This window comes from Talpa occidentalis, unplaced genomic scaffold (genome assembly GCF_014898055.3).
Source record: "Talpa occidentalis isolate TD23 unplaced genomic scaffold, MPIMG_talOcc4v2.1 talOcc4.15, whole genome shotgun sequence".
Lineage (NCBI taxonomy): Eukaryota > Metazoa > Chordata > Mammalia > Eulipotyphla > Talpidae > Talpa > Talpa occidentalis.
This window is the reverse complement of record NW_023601543.1, coordinates 29024610-29036823: the sequence shown is the minus strand read 5'-3', so window position 1 is coordinate 29036823 and position 12214 is coordinate 29024610. Positions and strand designations below refer to the sequence as shown.

General features: G+C 35.0%; 1 protein-coding gene across 1 annotated transcript in view; it reads right to left on the bottom strand.

Moving 5' to 3' along the window:
• NUP62CL (nucleoporin 62 C-terminal like) overlaps nucleotides 1–12214 on the bottom strand; it is a 76138-nt gene that overhangs the window by 18878 nt on the left and 45046 nt on the right. Inside the window, exon 8 of the mRNA XM_037512115.2 lies at nucleotides 10724–10790. Within this exon, the coding sequence (XP_037368012.1) occupies nucleotides 10724–10790 (67 nt within the window). The remainder of the gene's footprint in view (nucleotides 1–10723; nucleotides 10791–12214) is intronic.

Below are 12214 nucleotides of genomic sequence, written 5' to 3'. Positions count from 1 at the left end.
AAGGCAGAAGTGCATGCCATTAATGTTTATACCTCCTACACTAAGTAACACGGTGCGTGGCACATATCTATCTTGTATTTGGCATCACCCTATCTGGTTTTGACTTCCACCTAAAAGGACACCTTTCAATTACATTGCACCTCAGTTTTCAAAATGCCTAAGCATATTACCTTATTTGATTTTCATAATACCTTGGGATGGAGCAAATTATTTATTTTTTTTAATTTTATTTTATATGTTTTTTACATCATTTTTCATTTTTGCACAATGTATGCATTTTCATCTTGGTTATAGTCCCCATACAATTTCCACCCCCTTGTTTTGATCCTGCTCCCTTCTCCCCCCAACCCCCACATAGTGTGTCTCTGGTTTATAGTTGTTTGTTGATTTTGATTTTTACTTTATTATTATTAGCCTTTTTCTTGGCCCCTTATTTAGGTTTTCTAAATTCCTGCTATGAGTGAGACCATCCGGTATTTTTCTTTTTCTTTCTGGCTTATTTCGCTGAGCATGATCCCTTCCAGCTCCATCCATGTTGCTGCAAATTGCATGAGATTATCTTTTTTGATTGTGAAACCAGCGCCTTTTTCCTCTAAACAACATAGAACTGACTATGATGGGAGAGAGCTAGAAAGGGGTCAGACATAATTACAAGAGTATTAAATTAGGGAGTATCTGAACATGTGCCAGTATTCTCCAGTTTTCAAATTTGGTATTTATCCATTGTTTGACATTATCTATGCCTCTTTTCCTACTGATTAGTATATATAATTCAGAGTAAATATTAACTTTAACCAAGTATCAGTTACTTGTCTTTCTCTTTGTAAAAATTTATAGCATTATTTTGAGGTTGGCTTGATGGCAGTGCTGCAATTACACATATGTCTTCTGAGTTGGCAGTCACTGAAACTGCAGCAACTCCATCTCTTCTGGGGCCACTTATGGCAGTGTTGGCATCGGTCTGAACCAATTTGTTATTCTTTTTAAGTATGTATGGAGCCACATTTCTTGGGGGTCTGGGGTAGGAGAGAAGGATAGGGGATTTTTGTTTCATCATATACCAAACCAACATCATGTCCTTTAATATTAACAAACACCATAATAGAGGGATGGGCAGTAGAAAATCTTATACTTGCCATTATTTGAAAGTTACATGAATACTTTCATGGCATTTTATTTCTTTCATAAAGTGTCCCAAAGCTTCAAGACTAAAATATATTTCATTCATAATCATTGCAGTCTTTTATGGGTTAGAGCCCCAATTATTTAATAGCTGCTCACAACATTTAGACTGCTATTTAGGGCAGGAAAAGAAGAATCCTTAGAGCAACTAAGACTGCCCTAAGGAATCTTGTGATATTTCCAAAATATAGTCCCATTAGTGCTGGGCTGAGCATTTATGAACACATTATTTTTTTGACATAAAACATTCTTAGTTGTCTAGTGTGATATAATTAACTCTTGCATAAAATGCCTTCAGGATCATTTTAGAGAGGCAGCTTTGTGTGACATATCATGATCATACTTCATTTTACCCTATGCTAATATTTATAGCTTAGGGGGATTGTTTAAAATTGGGTTTTTCAGTGTTGGTATATTTTTTAGGAACTTTGATCCAAATAAGATGTGCTGTAAAAATATTTTTTATCGGGCTTCCTCGGTGGCGCTGCAGTTGACGCTGGGTTGCAAGGCTGCCCGCAGCCTCTGCAGCACCGGTTTGATCCCGGGCTGCTCCCTGGCCACTGGAGGAGGGTCCCACATGGCGCGCAGACCTCTCCTGCCGTCCGCTGCTCCCCTCAGCAGTGTACTTCGGTCCTTCTGCCTGCTCTGCTCCCCGCTCTGGTTCTGGTGAATTCTCTCACCCTCCTGCGCTTCTGACTGTACCCAGTGCTTATATAAATAAATAAATAAACAAATCTTTAAAAAAAATATTTTTATCAATTACTTTCAGCCCTCTAATATCTGAAGAGTGTCAAGTACTGAGATGCCATAAGATGTTTTTGGATACCAATTAAAGTGTGTTCTTTTACCTTCTAGGTTGGAATCTGATCCACTGATTGAGGGGATTAGTTTTTTATCCTCTTTTCCTTAAATTATTTGGGAAATCTTAGTGACATTGGTTGATCAGTGAGATTGTGTCTTTTTTCTTAAGTATCATGTTCCACTTCAGAGACTGGAGAAGTAAATACTCTTCATCTGCCAAAGATGGGGCAACAACAGAAAGAAACTTTTGTTTGTGGGCTCATTTTAGGTATCTCTTAAGCTCAACGAAGAAGGGAGTTCATTTGCTTCTCCCCATTGTACTTAATGAAAAGGTATTCTGTCTTTCCATTGTTTAATCATCTACTTGTTTATCTCTGCTCCTCTTTACAGACAAAATGAATTCATTGTCACACTGTTGTTCTTCATTCTAAAGAATTTCTTGTACGATAGGTTAGGGTACTAACATTCAAAATGATCAAGTCTTCAGCTCCTGTTAGGAAAGAGTGTGTGACAGTTAATATTCTCAGAGCTCTACTTTCCAAACTTCTTTTTCTGTATGTAAATCCAGATTTGAAGTACATTCAATACATCTGCAAAATTAGATTTCTCACTAATCCTGCTTATGTACATTTTGTGCCCAAGTGAATTTCCTCAAGCTGGAGAGCCTCCCCAGATGAATTATATGTAACATGATTTAAATCACTTCCAAATAGTAGAATTTATATTGTTTGTGAGATATATAGATTTTTCTCCAAAGCAATTTTCTTCCTGTTAGTGACTAACACCTATAAATATACTAGAGCCTTGTATAATGCTGTTTTGGGGCCCACGCTCTATAACCACCTCATAGATAAAATGACCTGATAGTATTTCACCAATGAAACCTACCCAGATGGATTCAGATAGGCCAGCCTTATTCTGAACATTTCAGTGTTTGATGAAACAACAAATAGTGTTATGTTGTGGTGCCAAATATTAGCTCAGCATAGTAAGTTTTATTTAAAATTTTCATAACATTTGACAAGCAGGAGAACTATAATAGAAAAAGCACTATTTAGATGGGAGTTAAATGATACGGGTCCTGCAAAACTTGCAAGCTGACCATAGAGCTGAGGCGTACAGCAGAGGAGGGAGAGGGGAAGGGAATGGGTCAAAACGGGGGAGGGAAGAGCACAAGGGACTGCGGTGATGGATCACGGGTGCTGTGGTGGTGGGAGAACTATGGGGACCACACCTGAGGGGAGAAATCAAATACTGTCCAGAAATCAGCAAAGACGTAAGAAAATAAATAAGACATTAAAAATTCAAAATAAATAAACATACAGGTCATAATACCAATTCTCATTAGCTTTGGCCTTTGGGTATTTACTGAACCTTCTTGAGTTTTAAATTATTTGACCCACAAAGAACATGCAACGGAGCAAAGAAAGTTTGGTGCTGCGAAAACTGGGTCGCTACATGCAAAAGAATGAAGCTTGACTACTACCTCACACCATGTACAAAAACCAACTCAAAATGGATTAAAGAACTAGACGTAAGACCTGAAACCATAAAATATATAGAAGGAAATATAGGCAAAACACTACATTACACACCTCAGTAACATCTTTAAAGACACATCACCCACAGCAGTGATAGTGAAAGCAAAGATAAACAGCCGGGACTACATCAAATTAAAGAGCAAAAGAGACAGTAACCAAACAAAGAGACACCCCACCAACTAGGAGAACATTTTTGCACACATTTTATCACACTAATGATAAAGGACTGATCACAAAAATCTACAAAGAGCTGATGAGACTCAACAAAAACAAAGAAAATAACCCAGTCAAAAAATGGGCAGAAGAGCTAAAAAGAAACTTCTCCAAAGAGGAAATGCAAATGGCCTACAGGCATATGAAAAAATGTTCAACATCACTTGTAATCAGGGAAATGCAAATCAAAACTACAATGAGATACCATCTTACACCAGTGAGAATGGCACATAAAAAAACTAGCAACAACAAATGTTGTCGAGGATATGGAGAAAAAGGAACTCTCCTGCACTGCTGGTGGGAGTGCAAACTGGTTCAATCTCTATGGAGAGCTGTGTGGAGATTCCTCAACCTGCTAAAGATGGAGCTTCCATATGATCTAGCAATTCCACTCCTAGGTATTTACCCAAAGGACACAGAAACATTAATTCGAAAGAGTACCTGCACCCCTATATTTATAGCAGCACTATTTACAATAGCTAAGCTTTGGAAACAACCCAAATTTTCAAAAATAGATGACTGGATCAAATGTGGTACATATACATAATGGAACATTACTCTGCAATCAAAAAAGATAAACTCATGCAATTTGCAGCAACATGGATGGAGCTGGAAGGGATCATGCTCAGCGAAATAAGCCAGAAAGAAAAAGAAAAATACCGGATGGTCTCACTCATAGCAGGAATTTAGAAAACCTAATTAAGGGGCCAGGAAAAAGACTAATTATAATAAAGTAAAAATCAAAATCAACAAGCAACTATAAATCAGAGACACACTACGGGGGGAGGGAGGGGAGGAAGGATTAGGGTCAAAATAAGGGGGGTGGGAATTGTATGGGGACTATAACCAAGATGAAAATGCATATATTGTGCAAAAATGAAAAATGATATAAAAATTATATTAAAAAAGTATAACAAATGGTAAAAAAAAAAGGGGGGCTGGTTTCCATCTCACATACAAATAGTGAAATGCTGACTGGACAGTGTAATATTTTAACATATATATATATAAATTATAATGTATGAAATCACTTTTTAAAAGCTAATACTTTAGTTAAATAAATGATCCTACTAACATTAACAGTTGGTATGCTTTACAATGGGAAAATATTTGTACCAACATTATAGACACTAAGCCTTCAAAAAAATTTCCCAGATGTTTCTTATAAAAGATTTCAGGGCCACTCTGGTAGCCTAGGGGTTAAGTCTCTGCGTTATCACCACTACAGCCTGAATTCAATCCCCAGCCAAGGAGATTGAACCCACATATGGTGGAACAGACCTCTCCTGTCTTGCCCGCTGCTCCCCTTAGCAGTATATTTCAATAAATCTGCCTGTTCTGCTCCTACCCTGTCTCTGGTAAATCCTCTCATGCCCTGCACTCTGGCCCACACCCCAGTTCTTCTACTCAAGAAAAAATAAAATAAAATATTTCATCTTTTAAAATCATTTTAAAAATGACTATAAAAGTTAGAGATTCTTCAGAAAAAAACACATTTCTTTTGTCAAAATAGCACGATTTGCTTTCCTGTAAAAATTATTTGGATGTGAATAAACAGACTCATTGAGAAATTTAACCTTAAAACATCTCAGTCCACAGGGCATTTCAGCAGACATGATCCCAATAATTACTTAAAAGCAATATAAGCCAACAAGACCAAAAAAATCTCTTAGACAGCAATATTAAACCCTGCTACTCTCCATTACTTGATCATGTTATTTCCTGATATGAAAAGGAAAGGTTCCTTTGGTAGGAACAGCAAAAAGGAGCTCAAAGTATTATAAATTAGCAGGCTTTCCCCTTTATGGCATCTTTTTGTCTCTGTTGAGAACCTTTTACATACAAGATCTTATTGCCTCTCTAGCTCAACTGATTTTTAGCAGAAAGATAACTCTCAGTGATCACTACTATCTATTGTTTTTACCAGTGTTGACTGAGAACTTTACCCAGATTCCAAGACTTTATATCCTACCCAAATACTACCAAATATCATTCTTTGAAAAAACTCTCAGACTCTATCATTAGGTACATGATGAAGATTTATTTTTTTATATTCAAAATTGGCTACATTAGAATTATTTTAAGAGCAAACCAATAGAAAGAATACTGTTCTGGTAATTAGGAAATTTGGAAGCTGGTCCTATCTCTGCTGCAAATTAGCTGTGTGTTCTTTGGGAAGACATTTAACCTCTTTTAGCCACAGTTTCTTCATTTACATAAAGTAAGTCTTTTGCAGTGCTAACAACCTTAATTTTGTTAGTAGGAAAACTGGCTAAGAACTTGACATCTCATTTATGATAAAGATGATACCAGCCAGTGGGGGGGAAATCACTATATTTCTTTACAGCCCAAATTACATTATGACATTCATCCCAACTCCAACCAAGCACTGCAAATTGTAGGAAAATATGCAGCAGACAAGAAGACAACTGAGTCAACTTTGTATAATATCATTACTGTTTTTCAGCCTCTGACACTTTCCTACATTTCAGTTCTCGCACCTTCTCTAGGTTTTCAAAGATAATCTTTCTACCTAGAACTGCCTTCTCTGAACCCAATTAATTAGCTATGTTTAGCCTTTTCCATTCCCTTCTATACACAGTAAACTCTGATCTCTCTCCCTACTTTTTCCTGTCCCTCTGTCCTATATACAATAAATTTTTATAATCTTCTCTCCCTGTCTGCATCTTTCCTTCCTTTCACCTTCTTTTCCCCCTCCCTACACACAATAAATTCTGATAAACAGTTCTGCCACTACTATTTACTAACCACCAACCGTGGGCCATCCACTGCTCAAGGAAAAGTAGCTTCTTTTATACCTTACAAAACCCCAAAAAGGTATATATTATTCATCTTATTAAAAATGAGGAAAAAGACTCAGGGAGATTAAGTAACAATTGAGGTGAGATAACAATTAAGTGGTAATGCCTTAACTTGAACCCCTATCAATCTGACTCAGAAACCTCTCCCCATTAGATAATTAATACAAAAGCAATAAACTTAATACAAAAGCAGTACAGAATTTAACCTTCTTCTGATGGCTGAAAATACAGTTTAGAAAAGGATACATTTCTTCCTCTACCATAGGAGAGAAGGAAGTAAAAATGGTTGATGATATAGGTATGTCTGGAAGGGAAAGAAGTGAAAGTATTGATAGTTTATGGTTGATGACCTCTATTAATACAAAGAATTAGGAATCTGGAATGCCAAATAACAAAATATGAATTGTTTTCATAACTCATCTTTAAAAATAGTAACTCTGGCTAGTTAGCCTCCATCTGTCTCAATTACCAAGGTCTCATTATATTCCATATTCAAACAAAGTCTATAAAATCATTTCTCCCATTTTAAAAAATTCTATAGAAAAGTGGAGAGAATTGTAAAAACCACAAACTTGTAAACTTTTTTACCTAGATTAAGTACTCACTGTTGCCATTTTACCACAAAATGTTCTCTCTCTTGCTTTCCCACAAATGATTTTGCTGAACCACTTGAATGAAAATAACAGATATGAAAAATCTCAAAATAATGGAACATACAACTTCTAAGAATAAAAATGCTTTCCTACATAACCATAATAAGACAATTAGGAAACTAAAATTCCTCAATATCACTGAATATACACTCCATAACCAACTTCTACAATTCTCCTAAGTAATATCTTCTTGTTTTTAATCTAGTGTCCAATCAAAGTTAAAATGATATATGTGATTATGTTTCTTTTAATCTAAGACAGTCTCCTTGATTTTTTTGTTTTGAATTTTTTTGTTTACCATGACTGACTTTTTGAAGAGCCCTTGCCAATTATCTTTCAGAATGTCTCACACACAGAACGTCTGATTATTTTGTGATTTGATTCAGTTAAACATTTTTGGTAAGAATACTACATTATCTTTCAGATAGTCCCGCAGTAGAATGTCTGACTATGTTTGATGATTAGATTCAGGTTAAGCATTTTTTAGATCTTTCTTTTTATTTTTGCAAGAAGAACTGGGGTGTAGGTCAGAGGTGCAGGGTGTGTGCGTGTGTGTGTGAGTGAGAGAGAGAGGATTCACCAGAAACAGAGTGGGGAGCACAGCAGGTGGATTTACTGAAATACACTGCTGAGGGGAGGAACAGGCAAAACAGGAGAGGTCTGCTGTGCCACATGTGTGTTAGCTCTCTCGCTAGGTATCAAATTTAGGCTGTAACAGTGTTAGTGCTGAGACTTTACCCTTAGGCCACCAGCGAGGTCCCAGATTAAACATTTTTGATAGGAATACTACACATGTGAAATTGTGGACTTCTTATCATATCTGATCAAAATTCTCAGTGTCAAACTATCCCACAATTGGTGATATTAAATTTGATCTCTAGGTTAAAGTGGTGTATGTCAGATGTCTGTTGTAAAGGCACATTTTCTCCTCTGTAATTATTAAGTAAACTGAGGGATGATACTTTTCAGACCATGTAAATACTCTGGTTCCCAAGGATCATAAACACAACGGTTTTACCATCCACCGATGACTCGGTTAAATCAGTCATTATGCTGGGCTCTAAAATGGTGATTTTGTCATCACATTGTACAATTAAACTGGGTGAAATTTATAGACTATAAATTAAAGCTCAATACAACTGCTTTTTAAAAAAATAACTCAATAACTTAGTCTATATTTGTTCCATTTCCTGTTAACATATTTTTTTCTGTCAAGAAGTGACTGCAGTTAAAGCATTTTATAAATAAGGTATTCAAGGTGAGGGTGAGCTTAAAAAAAGAATTCTGTTGAAATATATTCTAAAATGTGGTTCTCCAATTCTACCATTTCTTATACAATTATTAGCTGGTATGCTTTTATAAAGATTTTCCCCCTTATCTCCGCCTCCCCCGCTTTTTTTTGCAGGGGAATATCACTGTGGACTCTGGGGTTTTTTTCATTTCAATATATTATAATCCACTACTGGTATTATTGTTTTTTAATTTTACTTTTTTATTCGAAGGAACGTTGCATTATAACTTTACCTAAGTTTCAGGAGTGCAATATTGAGAATTAATATGGCATTATTCTATTTAATGTTCAAATTAATCTAATTTGGTCAGTACAATCCCATTCAAGTACAATCTTGCATCTCAATGTAACCTCACTAGTCTTTATAAACAATCTTTTTTTTCTGGAATAAAATGTCCTAAACTTAACCTATACTTTTCCTGTCTGACACCTGAGAGCAAGTATTTCCCCCAAAAGCCTTGGTTCCTTTTAATGGGGAAATTATTTTGAAACCAAGATTTAAGTGTTAAGTGTGTTCATTGCAACTGGGATATCTGTTAATGCTTCTTGGACCTTTCCAGGTATAGAATAAGAATATGCATTCATACTAACATTTGAATTCAAATTTATAGTACAAATAATAAGGATGAAAAGGAAAAATAAGATCTCTTATCTTTCAATGCAAAGCTTGGTTTCTATTATTAATATATTAATGTCTTGCTTTATCCTACTATATATAAAATAGCAATATTGGCATTATACTTCTGAAAGTAACAATAAACCTATTAAGAAAGTTTAAGATTGCTTTGCTGTTCTTCTTATCTTAAAGATTCCATCCTAGTGGAAAAACCAGAATAAGGTTTATAGAGAAAAAATGAAGGAACAAAAAAAGTAATGGTGGGATACAAATTGGAACTGTAGAAATAGAGCCAAGATATGGCCCTATACTCCTGCCAACAAATTTTCCTCCAAGTACAACTTTAAAAAGCAACCATAATCCTCACCATGTACCTCACCAGCTCATTCCCTGAATTGACCCGCCTATCTTTCTTCCTGAGATGGGTGTTATGTTATTTGCTAAGGTTCTAGAGCTGGGGGGAGGGGGGAAGACTTGGACATGACAGTGGCCATTCCTGGGGGAATGGCCTTAGGGATGGCATAGGCTCTGATGCGCCCAGACTGGCACAGGGGACCTCCACAGTGCATGTAAAATAAAGTATTACATCTTGACTTGGCCCTGGGACATCTCAAGCAGTCCTGCAACACTGGTCTGGTTATAGCATAAGCAACTATAGAGTGCCAAACCCTCCTAAATAGACACTTCTCCAAAGAAGACATAAGAACGGCTACAGACATATGAGAGAATATTCAACATCACTTATAAGGAAAACGAAAATCAAAATCACAACGATTTATCACCTCACCCTGTGAGAATAGCTATCTCAGAACAACTTGAAACAATAAATGTTGGAGAGGATACAGAGAAATAGGAACATTTGTCCACTCTTAGTGGGAATGCAATAGGGTAGAGTCTTTGTGGAAAACAGTATGGAGACTCCTCAATAAAATAAAAATAGAAATACCGTATGATCCAGCAATACCACTGCTAGGAATTTACTCAAAGAATATGAAAGCTCTAATACAAAAACACTTGGGCACATCTACATTCATATAGCAGCATTATTCACAATAGCCAAGACATGGAACTACCCTAAATGCCCACTAATAGATCACTGGATAAAGAAATTGTTGAATATATACTCAATAGAATACTACTGTTATTACAAAAGATGAAATAGTGTCCTTTAGGACACAATGGATAGATTTTGAGGTGATTATGCTAAGTGAAATAAGCCAGAAAGTGAAAGACAGTTATTACAGAATGGTTTCACTCACGTGGAATATAAATAACCAAAGAAATGAAACTGGCAAGAGCAAAAGTATTTCTTAGACTCTGTTCAAAAATTATACTGATTGCCAAAAGTCCTGTTTCTATCCCTGTCCTCCCACTCCCAATCCGATTCACCCTCACATTCATCAATTTCAAGTTTAATCTTCCTGTGCCTCATTTAATTAAAATAAATAATGCTAGTTCTTCAGAAATAATATAGACGTACCATGAGTTAAGTAAAACCCCTCCGAATGGACTCTGATTTGAATGCCGCCACTGTACACACAACTTGACGTATCACATTTTCTATTTTCAAACCAGATGGCTTGGTGTTACAGATAAACTCCTACCTGAATTCTCCTCAATCCACTGTAGAGAATCCATATGAGCATTCAGAATTTTGCAGATCTGCTGGAGCTAAAAACACAAGATTTTCAGATTATGATTATGTTAAAATGGTAAACAAAACTAAACCAAAAATTGAAATTAAGAAGTGTTTTTTTTTTCATTTCTGCTAGTAAGAAATAGACTGAGAATTTACTAAATGTTAATGGCTTTTTTGTTGTTTCATATTTTAGTGTTCACATCTATGTTAGTTCAATCTCATTATTTTATAACTGTCAAGAATTTGATTCCTAAAATTCAATGAGAAATTATCACAGTATAAAAATAAGTAAAGAACACTAAGAGATATTTCACAAGATGTACATATAAAAATTTAAAAATTACCTCCTGTCAACCAAATCAACAATTTTTACTAAGTGGGAATATTCTGTTATGAAGTATGTGGGGAAAATACGTATGTTCATATATAGTCAACAGTAATATAAATTGATGTAACCCTTAAAAATGTAAATTTTACAAAACATATCAAATTCTTAAAATATTCATGCCTTTTCTACTTCTAGAGACATATCCAGAGGAGAAAATCAAATCCAAACAAATCTAGTCATGGGGAAATTTTAAATGATAAAAATAGGGAATAATATCTCCACTAATAAAAAAAGATTGACTACATTAAGGTAAAGTCACTTATAATGAAATGTTATAGTCATTAAAACTATGATTTTAAATAATGGTTTAAAATTTGGGAAAATACCATGAAAGAATATCAAAAGAAGATAGAATATAAAACTTTATATAGCATGCTTCTAATGCTGTTTAAAGCAAAAAGAGTATTTTAACCAGCATAGCAAAATGACTTGAAACAAATATACCAATATATTAGAATAATATAGGTGATTTAATCATTTTTACAGTTCCTGTGCCCCATTTAATTAAAATAAGTAATGCTAGTTCTTCAGAAATAATATAGATTCCCATATTTTCCAAGTTTAATACATTGAATAAGTATAAGTATTAACTTAGTATTTCAACAAATATTCTAGCAAAGTCTAGGATAACATTGAAAATAGGAAATTAAAATGTTATCAAACTTAATAGTATGTAATAAAAACAGTAAATTTAATATATTTTAACATAATAAATAGAAATACAAGAATGAGTTGGAAAAAGGAGAAAAGTGACTGAATATCATACACAATAATATGGACTTCCTTAATAAAATTTTAGATGTTAGGCAGTCTCTCCCATCTTCCCTCCAAAAAGGTAAAAATAGACAGTATCACCATGGATACTATTAAACATACTTGCTATTTTTCTACCCTGACTTATGGCCCATAGTAATGAAGCTTTGTTGACCTGGTTACAATAAATTATTGTACCCAGAGAATATTATTGTTCAGCAAATGTTTTCTCTGCTTCCTGTCCAATGATTTATGCTATCTGCGGAAAGAGATGAATTGTTGCTGATCTCTTGCTTCTTTTGTCCTGTTATCAAG